Here is a 20,217-nt window from a genome sequence, read left to right as displayed (position 1 = left end):
TAAGTATTAAGTGGTGTGAGATAACTTGGTGGTCATTTATTGGTCCTGTGTAGATTTAGACCAGGGCAGCCAACATAGATGTTGGACTCCAGTTCCTATCATCCCAGATCGTTGGCCATGCTGGGTGGAGCTGATGAGAGTTGGAGTCAATCAATGTCTGGAAAGGCTGCAAGTTAGCTACTCCTGATCTAGGGCTTCAGACTGGTCTTTCCAAGCCATGTCTGGAGATACTGAAGACTGGATTAGGACATTTTTCGTTTCTTCTCTCCTTTTTCTCCCCAGGGTAGTGTCTCCTCTGTGTTTGTCACCATTCTTCCGGCTGCTGAGACTCTGCATGGCAGAACTGAATCAAGGGAGCTTAGATGATGTTGATGCCCTATTAGGTACAGGTTATGGACAGTTATCTCTGTGAATGGATGGCATTTATTGCTTTAGTCCATGGACAAAGCAGAAGATAGTTGGCTCTGCCTGACCCAATCTGTCCTGTAATCTCTTTGAGGGCTTGGGATGTTCAGAGCTGGGTTGTGAGCAAAACATCTTATCTTCTACTTTGTTGTCTCTTAAGTTATACTATTCATTCCCCCATAATAGACTGAATTACTAGGAATCACTGGTCGTGTGCCATTTACCTCTCAGGCCAACTGAACTTAGTTCTGTGTTACTCTGGGAAGGATAAGGTGCTAGCTACTATATATAAATGCAACAGCTAAGAGGGATGGATTGTGAAGGTGGCAGTGGGTGGGTGCTTTGGTTATGTTGAACTTAAGTTAACTTGAGCCCTGGGGTTTTGCCATGTTTGTTACAGGGTGTCCTTTGTATCTGACCAACTTGGAGGTGGTAGGAAAGTTAGATTCCTTATCGAGGCAAGAGCGTGAATTCCTCTGTTCTCTTCTATTTCATGCCCTCAACTGGTTCCGTGAGGTGAGCAGTACTATGCAAGAAATAGATAATTCCCTACTCCTTCAAATCCTGGCTAATAGGCCAGATGTCTGTCTGATATGACAAGTACCATCTCCCCCAAAAAATAAAGGGAAGCTTTCCTAAACTGGGTTCTGTGTGTGTGTAAATGGATTCACATGTTCATGATATAAATATTATTTTTGCGTTTAGGAGTGAAGAAGTGCATGGCTTCCTGATTGGTACATGTAAAAAAGTACATGCCTTCAGAAGCACACTTTTTATAATACAGATATTAATATTTGTAACTGGAAAAATAAGTGTACAAAGGAGCCTCCATGATTCTTTTTTTAAAAATTGTTTTCTTTGTTTGTCACATTACTTTTGAAAAGAGTGTCTGCCCCAAGATGTCAGAGCACTGTCTCATGCAGTATAGTACAACAGTTTCAAAAAACATATCTGCATCATTAAAGCTGTGGGTTCCTGGTCAAGGGGATGAAATTTGCAGATGCACTTCACCATGTTGTTTGGCTGACATTTTATGGTTCAAGTCAGCAACTTATTCATAACAGGTGATGTATTTGGAATTGGACAAAGGCTGAAGGACACAATCCTTATTGTGGAGTGCATTAAGATGTCTCTCCAGTGTGCTCTGGAAGTATCAGATTCGATAAAAGGTTTAGCAGCCGTCCTAGATTAGCAGAGGTAGCTAGGAAAGGAGATGTCCCTTTCTCGGTTTCACAATTTCGCTTTGCCTTTCAAGGTGGTGAATGCCTTCTGTCAACAAGATGACCCCGAGATAAAGGGGAAAGTTTTGACTCGGTTACAGAACATTACGGAGCTACAGTGTCTACTGGAAAAATGCTTGGCAGGTGATCAAGAACAAAATGCAGGGTTAAAGGGCATGGGGGAAAGAGAATATCCAGTATCTGCATATGTCTACAAGTAGATGGGCTGGCAAACAGGTTGGGTGTGGTTTCTCTGCATGTGTAGGATTGCTGCACAGTTAGATCTACCTGTGTATTTCTCATTTCCACATGGAAATACAATTCATGTAGAAACTTTGTAATGTATGAAGGCTGCCTTAATGTAGTCAACATAATTGCTTCCCCTTTTGTTTCTCAGCAAGCCCTGGATATGTTCCCCCTCTTGCAAATTTTGATTCTGAAACCTCAGAAGGAGTACCTGTCATCAATACCATTGGTGCCACCAAAAAGAAGAGCAAAGGTAACATATGCTAAACTTTATTTTTAAAATAAAAATTCATGGAAGGATATAACCGAGACTATAAACTTTTTTTGCAAATAAGTCCAGGAATGCAGAAGAGGTTACGCTATAAAAAGACTGTATAGCGCAGCACCTCAAGCTTAAAGTATAATTGTGCCTTTGTTCAGTGAAGGATTCTGTATATCATGGCCTGTATACCATGGTGCTGCAGGAGTATCAGAAGGGCTGGGTCGACCGGGAGGCTGCTAGGCCTCCACACTGAGAAGGGCTCCCCTCTTCCAGGCTTACCCAGTTCTCCGTCTCTATAGCTACTCCTTCTTGTGAGTAGTAGTATGGCAGCAGTCACTGCTGCGCTAGTGGCATTCCTTTGGAGAGTGAAGATAGGGAGAAAGGTGTTAGCATGAAGGTATTGAGTGTTCTCCATGTCTGAGGGGCAGCCTTTGTTTGGAAGGTGCCCAGTGTTTGTGGAGTGTGTTCCTCAAGTGCATAGCGCCTTTCTCCAAGTGCCCCCAGCCCCTCTCCTGAATGCAAAGTCCATATGCAGGGAGCCTGTGAGGCAGCATAGCACACACCACAGGTGTCAAGAAGTGAAGTGAACTGTGCTTGGGGCATGCACAGTTTGAATCCTGCAGGTACAACCATGGGATTGAACTGGAGATCCACTGGGTCCAGAAGTCCCATTTGGAGTGGCCTCAGTGGGGCACCTGGTGCTACTGGGCCCAATTGCTGAGGACCAGGTCCTCTTCGTTGACTTCTGTGGTGTTGTTTCCATTAGGCCATCCTTTTTGCTAGCTTAACTCACGCAGGGCTCCTAGGGTCACATGACTGATCAGACGGGGCTTGGGATGCACATTATGTCCCCCCTCCCTCCTGTCCTGGAACGCCCCTTATTCTGGGCTTGCACCAGCTTTGGCTGCTGCAGGAGTTTGCATAGCTCCATCTGAGCCAAGGGTGGGGACTTAGCTGTGTCAGGAACTTCCCAGCTTAGCTGGGATCTGCTGCATCCGAAGATGCTCATCCCAACAGATCTTGCCCACTTTCCTTCTATTTATGAAATGCTCCCTTGTTTTTCAGGGCAAAAAACCCCCAAATCTGATAATGGCAAAAACGGTTCTGCAGACAACTCACAGCTGGATGAGAACACAGAAGCAAATCAGCCTGAAGCTGAGATCAGCCAACCAGAGAAGGTTCTGTATAGCCCAAGTTATTTTGAGGAGTATACAAAAGGAAACTAAAAAGAGCAGACTGGGGTGCTGTGGGTTTTCCCCCTAGAAATTTGAGCTTTATTCTCTCCCTGATTATGAACATCCTCTCATGCAAAATCTGATAAACCGCATGATAAAAAAAGCAGCATTGGTGCAAGCATGCCAGGGTAATTGGTATCCACTCAGTGGCTTAAGGGGTTGGGGCCAGCAAAAATGCATTTCAGATTCTTAGGGTGCCTTGGATTTTTCAAGTCTTAAATCGGTGTACCCATGATTTGTTATTTTTCTTATACTCTTTCCTTCTGGATGTGCAGTACACTGGCAGCATATGCAAATGCATGCCCCCTTAGTGAAAATCTAAGACCAGACATTAAGGAAGAAGCACCATAATCTGAATGTGCAGTCATTTCCATATTGTTTGGCAGTGCTTCTATCTTCCCATTCTGTGCTGCTCTTCCAATTCTATTGTCCTATAGCTGTGTTTAAGCACAGACTTGGATGGCTATCTACCTGCCAGGGATCCTATAGCAGCAGCATTTCTTGCATCAGCAGAGGGTTGGGCAAAGATACCTTTGAGATGCCTTACATTTCTATGATTCTATACTGTTGAAAGGGGAATTTGCACAGTCTGTATCTGTATATGCCACCTGTGTATTTCATCTTATCAAATGCCATTGAGAACCAATGCTGGCAAAATGCAGAGTTACTTTTGCACTTGACTGGCACTCAGTCAGTTCCCAGAGATGTGTCCTGTGCAAAGAAATATGTTCTTGTTCTTCTTTTCAGGACTCCACAGAAAAAGAACCAGAGACTCCTTTGGTACCACTGCAGAGTTATAGTGCGTATTTCCGTGAACTAGACTTAGAGGTTTTTAGCATTATTCACAGTGGCCTGCTGACCAAATCTGCTCTGGATACGGAGATGCACACAAAGGCACGTAAATTTAAAGAACAATGACATAAACTTCAGTCTACTTACTCTCACCTGTTGTGGTGATAATACACAGCAGCAACACACACACTTGTCCCATCCTACTCTGATATCTCCTGAACTTGCATTTTTATGTAGTGCTATATTTAAATGCCTGAAGGTCCTAGAATACTTCATTTATAGGTACCATATGAGCATTTGGCTTAATTGTGTCATATTCTTCCCTTAAATTTTTAGACCCGTGAAGTGGTGCAGATTGGGCCAACACAGCTTTTGTTCCTTTTGGACGATCTGAGTCGTAAGTTGGAACACATGCTGATTCCAGCTGCTGCAAAGAGAGCCCCCTTTTTTAAGGTACGTACAAATGAGATAGCAAGAAGGCATTGTGTTCCTTACGTCGGGGACCAAATGCAGCTCCCCATGCCTCTCTAGCCTGCAGGACTCTCCCCGGGGTATACATCCTCCCGAACCACAGTTGTCATCAGCTCTGCTTTACAACCTACTTGAGTTTTTTTGGACCAGTTGAAATGTGTCCTTGAATTCTGATAGTGCTTCTTGCTTGCCTGGGTGGAGGGCAGAGAGGGATGCGTTGAGTGTGTAAAAACTAGCCTATTGTGCAAAAGTAATGCACTCTCTTTGTCCCTTGTGCATTCTGATTCACTCTTGTATACTTCCTGGTTTGATCAAATTATAGTTTGTTATTAAACCTAATTTAGTAAACTATGGTTTGATCAAAGTAGGAAGCTGGGGAGGGAACAGGAGGAGGAAGCCCAAGCCACATTTTTCCAAGTTTATTCTCTTCAAAAGGTGACCCAGTTATGTGCCCAGCTTTACACTGGTACCAGCCATGCACTTTATTCTATATTGGAGACAATTTCATGTTTGCTGAGCATTCATTGGTAAAATCCCTTTCACCTATACTAAGGTCTGATTGCTGCATAAAACTTTAAAAACCTTGGATTTTCTACAGGGAAAAGGAAATAGAAATGTTGGATTCTCACATCTTTGTCAAAGATCATCTCAAGAAGTGATTGAATATGCTGTTGAACTCTTGAAGCCACTGTGTAACCACATGGAAAATATGCACAACTACTTCCAGGTTAGAAAGTAAATTGTTTAGGCTACATCAACATACGATGTGTGTTTTATCAGGTATGGGGTTTGTTTCCATCATGAGTGTTTTGTAAAGTAGGTGGATCACAATGTAAGCAAGCAAATGGCAGCTTTTTACTTAATAGTTTGTTCTTCAATTAAGGCACTGATTGCAGAGAACCATGGTGTGATTGATGGGCCAAGGGTCAACATTCAAGAACACCACCTCATGTCATCCTGTTATCAGCGATTATTGCAAGTCTTTCACCTTCTGTTTGCTTGGTGAGTGTGCGGAAGTACAAATATGACAGTGAGGATGAACCATCACTCTTATTTTAGGGCTCTTATTTTTCTTCTTGGCTAGGACTCCCATCAAACAAGCCATCCTTAGCTAAGGTCAGCAATAGGCTCCTGTGAAGCTCATTGTCATATAGCCCTGACACAGTTACTTGGTCAGATTAAGACAAGAATGTAAGCAAAACTTTAGGGTGCCCAACTGTGCCATCAGAGCTGATAGTCCTCTGCTGTAGAAATGAGACCCAAGATTTCTGATGACATGTGGCTGGCAGTCTGTGCATGAAAAGCATACAGAACTTGAAGAATGCTTACATTTCTCTTCCCCACACTAGGCATCATTGCAAAAGGTGATTGATGTCTTCTCTTTCCTCAGGAGTGGATTTTCTCAACACGAAAACCATAGCTTGCTGAAATCTGGTCTCCGTGTCCTAGCACATAGACTCAAGCCAGGGGAGAGAGATCTCCCTCTTGAGGAGTTACTCAGGTAAAATAAAGAACATGTCCCTCGTGGTGCACCCCTTAGTGTTTTTTTAGCCCTATTTTGAATAGACCACCTTTCCTCTTGTCAAAGTGCCTGATCCTTCCGGGTAGTTTTTCAAATGGATCTAAAAGGTAAAGATTCAGAAACAGGATATAGGATCCATCACTGGGCATGGGAAACTGAATATTAGAATGTGTTTATTATACCAATATACCAGCAATGTTGTTAATAATAATAATAATAATAATAATAATAATAATAATAATAATTTCTTTTTTGTATCCTACAGTCAGAGTTTTCAATACTTACTGAACTTCCAGCACAGTATTCCCAACATTTACTGTGCACTGAGCCTCACTCAGCTTCTGCTTGTCATTACTGAAAAATCTGGGACTAGCCAGAAAAGCAATGAAATAGGTAATGTGTACAGTTTCCTTGCATTGAATAGCTTTAATTTGCATAAATTATGTGTAGTTTTGAGAGTTTCAGCAAGCACATTGAAGAAGGTATGCTATGCTTTCAAGAAATAAAGTGTTGAAAGGATTTAATTTATGGTTAGTGTTTCTTAACTAACCTAGATGGAAAGTAGGATTCCAAAGTGGATGATGCACACAATGTTTGTACGTCTTATTGGAACTTCCCTGAAAACAGGGGGAGCTTTGTATGTCACAACCCAACAGAGATCATTGAAAAATAGTTACAGGATTATGAGACTATGACTCCAATGGGTGCAGAACCACAGGTGCTGGGGCCCACAGATATCACAAATGGCAAGAAATAAAAGTTGATGCAAAATCACATGGTGTTCAACACATGTTATCTGCCTAGCTCATGGATAGCCAGTATGGTGCCCCTAAAATGTTGCTGGACTACAACTCCCATCATGCCAGACCACTGGTTTTCTTGGCTGGCCTAATTGGAGTTGGAGTTGGAGTTCAGCAACCTCAGGATAGCCCCATGCTGGCTATCCGACTGAGACACTAAAAGCAGATCAACAGACTGTTGCCTGCCCTGCACAATAAATTAAATCCATGCATTCTTCTTTTGTTCTTCTTCAACAGCTTCCATCACTAAACATTTTCTCTGCCAATCATGGCTGCAGCCCAGTGGAATTCGTCAGAAGGGCACCCAGTTTAATGATGCTCTCCACACTTTGTTCTGGTAAGGATGGCTTTCTGTTTGAGATATAAGCATAATGCTCTCTACTTTCATTCCCACAAAAATATCATGATGTAGCAGCCAATTTATTTCATTTGACATGGAAAAGGCCTCATTGGCAACTACCGAGATTGTTTAAAAATCACAATTTCTAATCAAATTGCATTTGTAACTATGCTACATGTTTATAATTATGAATGTTGATGAAATAGGGAGGAAAACATTTTTATGCTTTTCTAGTACATCAAGCCACATGTAATGTAATGTAGCATAAGCCTTATAAGGCTTTTTGATACCATATGGAATTCTTCTAATTTTTGTGAAAAAAATTGTTCCACACAGTATCTATATGGAGCACACGGATAATATATTGAAGGCGATAGAAGACATTTGCAGTGTTGGGATTCCACAGCTGATTCAGTCTTCTAAAGATGAATACTCTTCCACTTACCCTACATTGACCAGGTAATGGGGACCTTGAAAATTATTTTTTTCCATTGAACAGTTCTCCAAAAAGAAAGAAATACTGGAGAAACTTTTATTATGCATACAGCATAACTAATGTGTAAAGGCTTCAGATAATAATAATGCTCCCAAAGCTGTGTATTATTTCAAAATGGTGTGACTTCAGCACAACTTTCTATTTTCACCAGGCAAACTTTTCCAGTTTTCTTCCGAGTGATGATGGCTCAGCTAGAAAGCTCAGCGAAAAGCATTTCTGCTGGAAAACCATCAGATTCCAGTGAGGTAGGGTGACATAGGGTATCTGAGATTTCTAGCAGGAAGTCTGCATGCCATAGCTCTGGCAGAATGTGTGAGAGCATCTTCAGCCTCACCATGTACTTCATTCCTGAAGCTCAGAGCTGATTTTGCACAAGTGCAATAACTAAGTGGCAAAATAGCACATGTGTAATCGGTTGTAAAGGTACACACACACACACACACACACACACACACACACACACACACATACCATGGCATTTAAGCACAATTAGCTTGAAAGTACCTGCTGGAGGTCACTTGTATTGTTTATTGTAGGGAACCTCAGTCATAAATGTGTTGTCTTTCATAACTGACAGTGGCCTAACTGAGCTGTAACACTAATCTGTGATTTAGCATTGTGTGAACAAGCCTAGGTGAACCTCAGACTTGCTCATCACCACTGCCTCTCCCCCTCACCTCAAGGAACATGTCTCCTGGCAGCAGCCAGATGATACCCAAATAAACATATTTCTACTCTTGTTATTCCACAGGTCCAGCTAGAGAAGTTGCTACGCTGGAACCTGGCTGTCCGGGATTTCCACATCCTTGTTAATTTAGTCAAGGTGAGCAGCCTTCACATTAACAAGGAACATGCATTGCTGGAATATGACCATGCAGGATTCCTATATTCTTATCCATTTAGTCAAAATGAGTGCCTTTATGTTTAACCTGGAGAAGAGTAAAAAAAAAAAAGATATGATAACCATCATCAAACATCTGAAGGGACTGCCATGCAGAAACAGGGGGCTGTTCCAGAGTGCAGACTAGAATCAATGGGTGGAAATTGCAGGGAAGCTGATTTTGGCTAAACATTAGGAGAAACTTCCTAACAGCAATTTCTTACAAGAGCTGTTCAGCTGGAATAAGCTGCCTCAGGACCTTGTACAGACTTTTACGTTCCTTGGGAAGGTGGGAGGAATTGCTTTAACTAGCATTCTGGCTTCTCATCATTCTTTCTGCTGGATCCTTTACTCTTTCCAAACAGGTATTTGACAGTAGGCCTGTGCTCAGTGCTTGCCTGAAGGTAAGTTGAGGATCTGATGACAATGGTGGCTCCCACAGGGGCTTACAAATGTGTGAGAAGACAATCCCTGCCTTCAAGCTCACACAAAAGAGAAGGGGGCTGGGAGGGAGCAGGGCGGGGGTGCTATTTCTTAGTTACAGAGATCTTGCAGTGAACAGCAGGGATTGAGGAAAAAATGGAGAGCATCCAAAAGTTGCTGGTCTCTCAGTGCCAAAAACAACCCAGGCAATCTAGGACTTCCAAGAGCCTTCCACTCCGATACTTCAATTTGACTCTGCACCTGGCTATAATTGCAAGGCAGGGAGCACAGCTCTTCATTCAGTGAAAGGGTGCTTATTATGTGAACTTGGATGTAGGTATGAGGGAGCACCATGCTGATGCTTGAAATTACTGGCACATGTACCTTCTGCCCAAGTATTCCTGCTACAGTAGAGAAACTTTGGAGCACAAATACCTTTTGATTACATAGCTACATTGCACTACAGGCATCCTATGAAACAGTTCCTGAGATTGTTTGGGTGAAACTATAAAAATTAAAATGATGTAAATTGATGGCAGGGATATGCTTTAATACTTCTTCCCTGATTAAGCTGGAAAGGGAAATAAACAAATATGCAAGGTTCCATGCTCTGCGATGTAAACTCGTGGCTTGTTCAAATAGCATCTCCTAATTTTTGTAAGCAATTACCACATTTTCTGCCTTTTTGTCTTTGCTCCGCACAGTATGGGCGTCTTTTTGTGGAAACATTCTTGAAGCTTGGCATGCCCCTATTGGACTGCAGCTTTAAAAAACACAGGGTAAGGTGTTGGAAACAGGGCTATCTTTTGATTGACACGGGAATGAATGGACTGAACAATTTGTGGCTGCTCTTTTTAAGCATGTAGTATAGTGACTGTGCAAATGATACAATGAAAATGGGGGAGGAAATGTTTGGTATAACTGAGTTGATCTGAGAACTGAACAGTGGGTGAAACAAATTATGTGCCTTAGTGACACTTCCTTGCAAAAGTGCCATGACCCAGAGCATGGGATAATAGTAAGACAGTAACTCAGATAAGGGCTGTTTCGTGTGTTACTTTTAAATGTACATCTCAAAGAGGTTTAGGGGATGTGTGGCAAATATGGGCATCATACAAGTACACTTGTCCAGGAACCAAAACTGACTGCAACTCCTTTTTTAATGTACACTTGGTAGCAAACCTGAGTTTGATGTGATGTAATATGCAAAGCCGTCCTAATTGGTTCGGTATACCCCATTGAGTGAAAATAGAGCCTTGAGTTACGGTGATAATGCAGCATTCCAAGTAGCCCAATAGGTGGCAGTTTTGAACTTGTTTGTAAATGGTTTTCTTCCGCCTTCCAGGAGGATGTGCAGAGTTTGCTGAAAACCTTGCAGCTGAGCACTAGACAACTTCACCACATATGTGGCCATTCCAAGGTAAAGCAGGCTACAAACAAGGTGTTGGCTTCTAAATTAGTGCAATCTGGTCAATCTGCTTTAAGTTCTCTATCAAAGTATGCTCAGTCTTCCCATTTCAGTGATTATTTGTAATGAATTGCAAATCCAGTAAGAGGCTGGGAATCTCCAGGTTGTCCTCCAGCTATTCTTGCTTTATCCATTCCTGTCCATGCATAATAAGAAGGCTCCGGCTAACGTTTTTATAAGCTAATTGCTATTAGCCTGTAAGTCTGACCTTTATTATTATGGACATATCACAGCCACAGGTATATTCTTCTGGAAGGCTAAATTGTCATCATCTGTTTTGCTACTCCTGATATTGTTTTTGTTGTTGTAAAATAGTAGTAGTAGTAGTAGTAGTAGTAGTAGTAGTAGTAATATAATATTCAACCCTGATCAACTTAAGAAGGTTATGTTTATGGCAGCAGACCCTTTCCTGCTCCCCTATGCCCCACTGCCAGTCCTGTTGCCTACAACTTGTTCCTTGACCTTACACTTGTCCCTTTAGAGTTAGCAACTGGGAGAGAAGGGGAGGTAGAAGACAGACTTCAGAAGAAAGAGCAAGTTTGTCCAAAGGCAACAAGCTACAATATCAATAGCACTCTTAAGTTTATAATATACATTTTACAACCTTTATACTATTTAGTTATAACAACCATATTGAAGGTTGTTATTTCTATCATAGCAGAGGCAGGGAGATAAAACCTTGCTGAATGCCATTCAGTGCATTCATAAAACAGGGTTTGAAGCCAGATTTCCTATATCCCAAACCAACTGAACAATCCTGATTAAATACAGAAAAAGATGCAGATAAGGACCGTTAATTTCCTTCTGTGCATTTCTTCCATGTGTAGATTCATCAAGACACAGGACTCACCAGCCATGTACCGCTACTGAAGAAATCCCTTGAGCTGTTTGTTTACCGAGTGAAAGCAATGCTGGCTCTCAATCATTGTCAGGAAGCTTTCTGGGTGGGCGTCCTCAAAAACAGGGATCTGCAGGTGAGAATATATATGCGTACAGCACCACTTGGTTTCTCGTGAATGGCTCATTGACTGAGCTTGGTGGAATTTGAATGGACATCATTATTCAAGTATTAGCAGAGTAAATAACATTTAAATACATGGAAGATCATAACTTTTATGTTATCAGATGCCTTTTTTAGAAAGCTGAGTGAACACTGTAAGCAAGCTCTGTACAGTGAAGAAATGGTAAAGTTAAAATTGCTGGAACTAGATGAGCCACGTGCAACTGCAATGTTATATTGATCTGGGTCCCTCTTCTCTCATCCATGGTGCAGATAGCGTCATAGTGTCCAGTTGTTGCTAACTTGTTGAATGATTTATTTTGATGGAGATCATCTGAAAGGGCCTCTGAACTCAAAGAAATTAATTTTCAGTACTGGCTTTTGGAAGCCAGTTTGCTGATAGTGTGTTTATCCTCTTCAATGGAATGATATTCAGGTAACAGTGACACACACAGTATTTGAGTGAAATAGAATAATAAATAAGCCCTTTCTTAAATTAAAAGTATTTGTGCCCTGTCCTTCCAGTAGAATGTTTCAGGCAGCTCAAACACACCTTCACAGGTAGGCAGCCGTGTTGGTCTGACACAGTCGAAATAAATAAAAAAATTGTCCAGAACAAACTTAGTTGGTCTCCAAGGTGGTACTGGACAATTTATTTATTTATTTTATTTATTTCTTCAAAATACAGTCTGTGACAAATGCAAGAACAGCTAAAAAGGGGCAGGGACAGCAACCAAAAGAGCTTTAAAACCAAATAATATGCCAGGAGTCAAATGCTTGTCTAAAACAAAAGGTCTTCACAGAGTAGCAGAAAGCCAGTCAAGAGAGAGGAGAGTTCCATTTTTGAGTGGCATCATAGTTTATTGTGTCCATTTTAGGGAGAAGAGATTCTTTCACAGGCATCCCAAGCTAGCAAGATGGAGGAGGAGATTTCCAAGCTTCCCACAGAGGTAATTCTCTAAAGCAACTTGTGGTTGTGGTTGTTGTTTTTATAATCATTATATTCTGCAGTAGGGGAAAGGTCAAGATTATCATTCTGTTTCTGGTACAGGAAATGCACAATGATAAGATGTCTTCACTGTTGTTGTAATCTGAGCTGTGCCACTGTTGCTTCTTTCTCACCAACATCTTTTGCACGAAATGAGCTGCAGTCTGTAGGCTTGGGGGGGGGGGGGTAGGCTGACAAATGGGCATAATCCGGTTAGCCTAATGAGATAAGATTAAGATGGAAATGGCACTCTGAACCATTTCTTTCTTAGACATGGAAAGGCAGCACATTTGCACATTGGGGAAACCCACCCCTAACTTTACATATATGCTAATAAGGTTTAAACTGGTGGTGAGAGGCCAAGAAATATTTGGGGTTGTGGTGGCTAGCTCAATGAAAATGCTTATAGATAATGTGCATACATCTGTATCCCTTAATCTTCACTGCTTGTGCATCAGTGCCATGATTTTTTCCCCCAGGAGGAGGAGGAGGAAGGGGAAGATTCAGAGAATGAAGATGGGATGGATATCAAAGACAGTGATGAAGACAGCTCTGATTAGCATGGGCTATACCGGCTTAATTCTTCATGGCATAATTACTGGAACTAGTAAATTAAAGGAAGCAAATATTGAATGGATTGTGTGTCGAGAATACCTGTGCTTCAGTAAGCTTATGTGGATCTCTAGAAAATTTGCACCTTGAAATTCAAAGCACTTTTCTCCTCGCATCCAAATCTGTCTCCCTTTTCCTCTCTCATATGCCTTGCTCTTTCCATCCCTAAATATTCTCCACTCGTGATATGTAAAAACAAAACATACAACTTTTCATTTGAGTCAAGAATCAACATTTGAAATGTTTGATTAAACATTTGAAAAAATACTAAAGTGTTCATTTTGGTTGCTTTCGTCTCATGAAAATATTTCATTGCTCATTTGTATAGTGTTCTAGACTGTTGTGTTGTTTGTAGTGCTACATGCAGAAATATGTATTAAGATCTTTGGAGTTTCATTCACAAATTTACTAAATAAATTAGAAATCCTAACTGTTGCATGCTGTGGCAAGTGTTTATAGTTCTAAAGGGGCTCTAATGACATTTCTGTAGGTTTAATTAACCTTCACATTTGTGTCCCTTACCAAGTCATTTCAAGACTTCTATGACATTGTCTATAAGCATTTAAATAGGGCAATTGAATGCTATTGAATCATGCCCATGTCTACACATTGGAAAAATATAAATATTGCTGTTCTGAATTGCCCAACTAGCTTTAGTCTTTCAAGTATTGCTGTTATCTCTTTTTAATATGAAATACAGTGGTGCCTCGCAAGACGAAATTAATTCGTTCCGCAAGTTTTTTCTTCTTGCGAGTTTTTCGTCTTGCGAAGCACGGTTTCCCATAGGAATGCATTGAAAATCAATTAATGCGTTCCTATGGAAACCGCCTTCAGACCAGGTCCGGGGACAGTCTGTCCCCCGACCTCTTCTGAAGGCTGGGGGGGGGGGGACAAGGGCTTTTCTTCCCACCCTCAGCATTTTAAAAAACCCCGGGACAGCGGAGGACTTCTCCGCTGTCCGGGGCGATTTAAAAGCCCCTGGGAAGGCAGGCAGGGGGGACAAAGACTTTTGCCCCCCGCCAGCATTCAGAAGAGGTCCTAGACCTCTTCTGAAGGCCGGCGGGGGGCAAAAGTCTTTGCTCCCCCCTGCCTGCCTTCCCGGGAGAGCGGAAAGCTATCGTGGACGGTTTTTGAAGGCAGGCGGGGGGAGCAAAGACTTTCGCCCCCCGCCTGCCTTCAGAAGAGGTCCTGGACCTCTTCTGAAGGCCGGCGGGGGGCAAAAGTCTTTGCTCCCCCCTGCCTGCCTTCCCGGGAGCGCCTGCCTTCAGAAGAGGTCCAGGACCTCTTCTGAAGGCGGGCGGGGGGCAAAAGTCTTTGCTCCCCCCGCCTGCCTTCAAAAGCCGTCCGCGATAGCGGGAAGCGCTTCCCTGCTATCCCGGACTGCTTTTAAAATGCTGGCGGTGGGGAGCAAAGCCTTTCGGCCCCTGCCAGCCTTCCTGGACCTCTTCTGAAGGCCGGAGGGGGGGAAAGGCTTTGCTCCCCACCGCCAGCATTTAAAAGAGGTCCCCGGAGATTTCCCTATGGGCTTTCTTCTTGCGAAGCAAGCCCATAGGGAAATTCATCTTGCGAAGCAACTCGCAAACGGAAAACCCTTTCGTCTTGCGGGTTTTCCGTCTTGCGAGGCATTCGTCTTGCGGGGCACCACTGTACATGTAGCTTTCCAGAGTGTAAGAAAATGGTAGGTAAGCAAAGAATTAGTTGGGAAGGAAAGCAAATATGTCTCTTGTTTTTGTAACTTTTTATCTTACAGGGGTGTTAACTGGGGTTTGAGTATGTCTTAAGGTGTGGGATTTGCATTTTAAATTTGGGCAGTCCTGCTTTTTAAAGTCCCTTAGGCCTTTAACGATAATGCTTGATTTTGTACAGTTTTAAATGCTTTATCGTAGGGGCACAGCAGTTTCTTCCCTCATAATGGCTATGAAGGAAGGAGTTTTTGCGTCATAAGCTTTCAAGTCCAGAGAAACATTAATTCCAGAGTGTAAAAGTAGTACACAATGCTGCAATATTGGCTTCTGCAGATACACATCAAAGCTATGAAAAAGAAGAAAATCTGGTAAACCACAACATCAGGAAAGAGAAGTATTGTAGCCAAAACAGTGTATTCTTAGCCCTTTTCTTAAAAGCGTAAGAAGCACAAATATGTTTGGAATTGACTTCGCATGATTTATAAGCGTAAGACTCCCACTCTTGCTATCTCCCTTTTGCAGGTTTTAGGTATGGTAGATCTGACTTTCCTTAATCTAAAAAAGCCCCTCACTACTGGGCCTCAAAAGAGAAATACAAGCAAAAAACTGAACCCACAACAAACCCAAATGCCAACTCTGTCTCTGCATCTGCTCAGCAAGCCTAGACTTGCCGCAGTGCGCAGACTCGCGGGCTTGGGGGAGGGCGGGGCCCAGGGAAGGACGGCGCACGCGTACTACAACCTTGGGCCTGCTCGTGCGAGACAGGGAGAAGCGAGCCTGGGGGGACAGGGCTGCGTCTTGTGCGCAAGCGCAGCAGCTTCCGGGGAGGGGGGTGGTCTGCTCCCAGCTGTCGGCCATGTCGGTGCAGGAGGACCCGGTTCAGCGCGAGATCCACCAGGACTGGGCCAACCGCGAGTACATCGAGGTGATCACCAGCTCCATCAAGAAGATCGCGGACTTCCTCAATTCCTTCGGTACGGAAGCCGCCGCCCTGGCCTTCTTCCTTCCTTCCTTCCCTGCGGGGGTCGCGATCCCTGCCAAGCGGGGCGGGGGGGTATCTGGCTGGGGGCGCCGCTTGCCCACCTCTCACTTTCCCTTTTCTCCGCCTGCAGACATGTCCTGCCGCTCGCGCCTGGCCACGCTCAACGAGAAGTTGACGGCGCTGGAGAGGCGGATCGAATACATCGAGGCCCGGGTAAGGCGGCGGCTGCTGCTCCTTAGGATGGGGGACCCGGGAAGGCGATGGCCCCCTTTGCCTGGCTGGCTGCACCCGCGGCCGACTTGGCTTCGGGGATTCTGCTGCCGCGACACCCTGCTCCCTTTTGCAGGCTTCCTCCAGGCACGGAAGCCAGGCTTGCTTATGCCCTCCCCGGAGGTTGAGAGGAACCAAGTGGTCAGGCAGCAGGTTGGGCGCAGGGATGTAGGAAGCCGCCAAATGCTGAGTCAGATCTGGACCATCCAGCTTAGTATGACCTGTGCTGATGGGCAAGTGGCTCTGCAGGATTTCAGTCAAGGGATCTTGGCAGGGCTAACTGGATATGCCTGCAATGGAACTGCTGCCACTTAGCTATGGCCCTTGTGTGCTTGAATGATTCATAGATAAGGCACCCCATGGTTCGTCTAGTTCAACCCTCTGAAATGCAAAAGCCCTCCAGTCAGCTTCTGCCTTTCCTCCCAAACCTTCCTGTACATAGAAAACTAGTGTATAAGGGAGAAGGCAGACACATTGTGATGCAAGCCTTTTTTGTTGTTGCCTGGAGCCTTCTTCATCACACATATTTGGCCCACACATTCCACCCAGAAAAAGTCCACTACACTTAACGCTGTATTCGATTTTAAGTTATCATATTGGGGGAATGTACATGTATTATTTATATATTTCATAACATGTATACACTCCTTGAATGGGGACGCGGGTGGCGCTGTGGGTAAAACCTCAGTGCCTAGGACTTGCCGATCGCATGGTCGGCGGTTCGAATCCCCGCGGCGGGGTGCGCTCCCGTCGTTCGGTCCCAGCGCCTGCCAACCTAGCAGTTCGAAAGCACCTTCGGGTGCAAGTAGATAAATAGGGACCACTTACTAGCAGGAAGGTAAACGGCGTTCCGTGTGCTGCGCTGGCTCGCCAGATGCAGCTTTGTCACGCTGGCCACGTGACCCAGAAGTGTCTGCGGACAGCGCTGGCTCCCGGCCTATAGAGTGAGATGAGCGCACAACCCTAGAGTCTGGCAAGACTGGCCCGAACAAGCAGGGGTACCTTTACCTTTACCTTATACACTCCTTGATATATATTTTTTTAAAGCAGTTTACAAAAGTGCTACCAGAGTGGCATGAAATAGGTTATTGGTGCTATTTTCTGAAATTTTGATTGGCATAGTGAAGGTATTGACCTAACATGGATTTGGGTTTGTTTCATATGGGTCAGCCCAGCTACTTTTGCTTTATTTTTAGATTTTAAGGTGTTATGTGATCAAGTGTGCACACAAAAAATAATAATATCTATACTCCTGCACCAATACTACATATAAGTTTCCTAAAGAAACTTAGGAATATCCTCTTCCCCCTTCCCCTCCCAGGAAATCACATTGCAAGGCAAGCAAGCTCTTTTCTTTCTTTTGACAGGTAACAAAAGGTGAAACGCTGACATAGGGTGGCGGAGGCTGGCAGGCAGCCAACCTGGAAAAAAATGTGCAGCTGTTTATGAAGCTGACGATCAGACATCAAGTTTCTTCATTTCTTAATATGGATGGGAGTTACGCTCGTCTCTGCCCCTTGGGAAGCTGCATCCCCCGTTTGGAGCCTGTGACTTTGTGCGGGTGATTTCCACCTGAAATGGCTAAATTGTACAAGAGCATGTTTAATTATGTGGTTTTTATACAAGCCAATTTATGCGCTTGCAAAGCTCTCTTTAACAGAATCTTTATGAAACCAAATCTTCATTTCTGGGAACACAATGATGGTGGTGTTGTTTTTTAACAGTTGAAACAGACCAGGATGTTGGGACTGTGCATAGTGGGCAGTTTCAATATACACAGTAAGAGCATCCTGCGGCTGACTTTTGCTGCTGGAAGGTATCGACTTATTTCGCTGCAGTTGTCCAACAGAATAAATGTGCAGTGTGTTTTGGGGGCAGGGGGAGACTTATCATGTGCCAAGGGAGGGGGGCTTAGTTTTCTAAGTATTTTGTATTCTCTGATGTAACTTGGGGTATCTTTTTTTCCATTTGTGTTTCAACAATAAAACCTCCTGTGCTTAACAAGTCTGGTCAGTCTGCATCTAGAGTTTGGGATGGGTGTACATAAGGGATACTGCCGCCGTGTATTTAGCCCATCCAATGCCAGAATAGTGTGAGTGTCCAAGAAAATATTGGTGGACACTTGCAGCTTCCCAGTGTAGCCATATTTAAACATTTTAAATGTTAATGTAAATTTATTTTTATTTTAATATTGTGGAATTCAGTGTTGTGCTAGGAGATTGACCTGTCACTGCAAGCACTTCTGCTTGCCCAGTGGAACAATATCCCCCATGTGCTGTTCTGGGGGGTTTTCTGACCTGGGTGGATGTGGAGGAGGTGTTGCGGGGATGCAGAGAGAGAAGAGGGTAGCCCTACTGTGCTAGTGGGAGAATCTGCCCTGGCTACTACCAGTAGGACCAGGTAGTTCGATTCGGCTCAGTTGCTGTGAACTTGATGGTGAGCACTGGGTAATAAATCAAATGAACAACTAATAATAAAAAATAGATATAAATAGTATACTGCTTAGATGCCTATTTTGGCCTTAAGTGATATATTAATTAATTTTAAAATAACAATAAGCACTGAAAGCTGGGGCAAACCACCATTTATTCACCATGCCACAAACTCTGAGCCATGTCAAAGCTATCCATGCCTCTAGAGCAGGGATGAGGAACTGGTAGCCCTCCAGATATTCTTGGGCTCCCAATTCCCGTCAGCCCCAGCCAGCATGGCCAGTGGGCAAGGAGGAAGGGAGTTTTAAGTACAACATGAGGCAGCTCTTGGGTGTAACGAGGGAAAAGGCCCTGCTCCAGGTCTCCCGAGTTGAGGCTGAGTAAAGGTTTCAGCTTATCCTAGCTACACATGTTCAAAAATAATAATAACAAATTGTCCAGGAGCACCCTAGAGACCAACTAAGTTTGTTCTCTCTAAGGTGCTACTGGACAATTTTTTAATTTTTAATTTATTTTGATTGTGTCAGACCAACACGGCCACCTACCTGAACCAAAACATGTTGGCCATGGTGCAGCCACTGTTTCTCCTCTGGCAGCCTGAATGGAAACAGGAAGAGGAGCTTCAGGCACCAGCCTTTCAGCTGCCCCGCATACAACCAGCTACATTTTATTTCAGCCTGCAAATTTGTGGTGTTTCTAATTTCTACAAATGTGCATCACATAACACCCCGCCTTGGCCACCCTGTTTCCCCAAAAGAAAGTGGTAAACACGTAAAGAGATAAAATAAAATAAAGGGGGAAAGTCTGCATGGAAGGAAAAGGCACTGGTCAATCCTGGATCAATGAGGATTAAGAAAACTGCATTTTATTTCAGAATAGAAATCAGAACAATGGTTCTCGGAAACAAAGACACTGATTCAGCGATACTAAATTCCTCATGATGACAAGAAGTCATAGAATGTTTTCTGAAATGCAAGCAATTCATTGATAATGACACAACCCATCATTAGAGTACAGTATTCTGTGCAAGTTGTGCCTTTCCCTTAGTGAAAGTGCAAGGCAGGGGTAGCCAACACTGTCCTCTGGCTGTTGGACTACAATTCCAACCAGCCCCAGCCAGCAAGGTCAGGGGCAATGGGAGTTGTAGTCCAACAATATCTGGCAGAGGGGTACCCTGGGCTAAGCAGAAGTAAAGTCCAAGGTGAATATGTTATTTATAGACAAATAGGTGCGTGGTTGTTTTAAATGTTGCCTTTAATGCTGTAACCCACCTGGGACTTTAGGGTGGAGGGTGGTAAATAACTGATTAAATAATTATTAAGTTGCATTTATTTTTTACCAGTTTTATTGTTTTATTAAGTTGCCTTTTCAACAATAGACGTTAAGTCCCCCTGAAAGAGTGCAGTTTCTATTTTCGCTGAGCGCCAAATGGTGTGTGCCACCAACCGAAAACAGTCGCTGGCCTTGAAGAGAAATGGGAGGGGGAGGGGTGCGCAACAACATACACACCACCCTTTGCCAACCTGTTGACCTCCAGAAGTTTGGGTCTACGACTCCCATTACCCCAAACCAGCGCACCAATGATAGCTGGGGGCTGATGGGAGTTGTAATTCATGCCATCTGGAGGGCACCAGGTTGGCGAAGGCTTCTATCCGCACTGCATATCCAGGCATGGCCAAACTTGGCCC

At 43.6% G+C, this 20,217-nt stretch overlaps 2 protein-coding genes across 2 annotated transcripts in view; both read left to right on the top strand.

The window, feature by feature from the left end:
• The window catches only part of FANCD2 (FA complementation group D2), a 46,590-nt gene extending 32,995 nt beyond the window's left edge, over window positions 1-13,595 (top strand). The window contains exons 24-44 of the mRNA XM_077924725.1: window positions 283-383; window positions 806-921; window positions 1,661-1,769; window positions 2,023-2,124; window positions 3,199-3,311; window positions 4,116-4,262; window positions 4,497-4,613; window positions 5,230-5,358; window positions 5,515-5,633; window positions 6,022-6,132; window positions 6,419-6,546; window positions 7,191-7,290; window positions 7,630-7,752; window positions 7,941-8,034; window positions 8,541-8,612; window positions 9,035-9,073; window positions 9,797-9,871; window positions 10,438-10,512; window positions 11,388-11,534; window positions 12,439-12,510; window positions 13,028-13,595. Coding sequence (XP_077780851.1) covers window positions 283-383; window positions 806-921; window positions 1,661-1,769; window positions 2,023-2,124; window positions 3,199-3,311; window positions 4,116-4,262; window positions 4,497-4,613; window positions 5,230-5,358; window positions 5,515-5,633; window positions 6,022-6,132; window positions 6,419-6,546; window positions 7,191-7,290; window positions 7,630-7,752; window positions 7,941-8,034; window positions 8,541-8,612; window positions 9,035-9,073; window positions 9,797-9,871; window positions 10,438-10,512; window positions 11,388-11,534; window positions 12,439-12,510; window positions 13,028-13,108 — 2,170 coding nt within the window. The 3' untranslated portion in view covers window positions 13,109-13,595. The remainder of the gene's footprint in view (window positions 1-282; window positions 384-805; window positions 922-1,660; window positions 1,770-2,022; window positions 2,125-3,198; window positions 3,312-4,115; window positions 4,263-4,496; window positions 4,614-5,229; window positions 5,359-5,514; window positions 5,634-6,021; window positions 6,133-6,418; window positions 6,547-7,190; window positions 7,291-7,629; window positions 7,753-7,940; window positions 8,035-8,540; window positions 8,613-9,034; window positions 9,074-9,796; window positions 9,872-10,437; window positions 10,513-11,387; window positions 11,535-12,438; window positions 12,511-13,027) is intronic.
• A 2,014-nt stretch (window positions 13,596-15,609) lies between these two features.
• On the top strand, window positions 15,610-18,101 carry BRK1 (BRICK1 subunit of SCAR/WAVE actin nucleating complex). Its single transcript, XM_028718603.2, has 3 exons — window positions 15,610-15,819; window positions 15,958-16,040; window positions 17,465-18,101. The coding sequence occupies exons 1-3, from the start codon at window positions 15,702-15,704 to the stop codon at window positions 17,489-17,491; spliced, it is 228 nt and encodes a 75-aa protein (XP_028574436.1). The 5' UTR covers window positions 15,610-15,701; the 3' UTR covers window positions 17,492-18,101.
• The last annotated feature ends 2,116 nt before the right edge of the window (window positions 18,102-20,217 follow it).

This window comes from Podarcis muralis, chromosome 2, assembly GCF_964188315.1.
Source record: "Podarcis muralis chromosome 2, rPodMur119.hap1.1, whole genome shotgun sequence".
In the NCBI taxonomy this organism is placed as follows: domain Eukaryota; kingdom Metazoa; phylum Chordata; class Lepidosauria; order Squamata; family Lacertidae; genus Podarcis; species Podarcis muralis.
The sequence above is the reverse complement of the archived record's forward strand: the minus strand, read 5'-3'. Positions and strand labels throughout refer to the sequence as shown.

Coding starts and splice junctions, on each gene's coding strand:
- BRK1 (XM_028718603.2), top strand. CDS start 15,702: ATGTCGGTGCAGGAGGACCCGGTTCAGCGCGAGATCCACCAGGACTGG. Junction 15,820..15,957: donor GGACTTCCTCAATTCCTTCG/GTACGGAAGCCG, acceptor CTCCGCCTGCAG/ACATGTCCTGCCGCTCGCGC. Junction 16,041..17,464: donor TCGAATACATCGAGGCCCGG/GTAAGGCGGCGG, acceptor TTCTTTTGACAG/GTAACAAAAGGTGAAACGCT.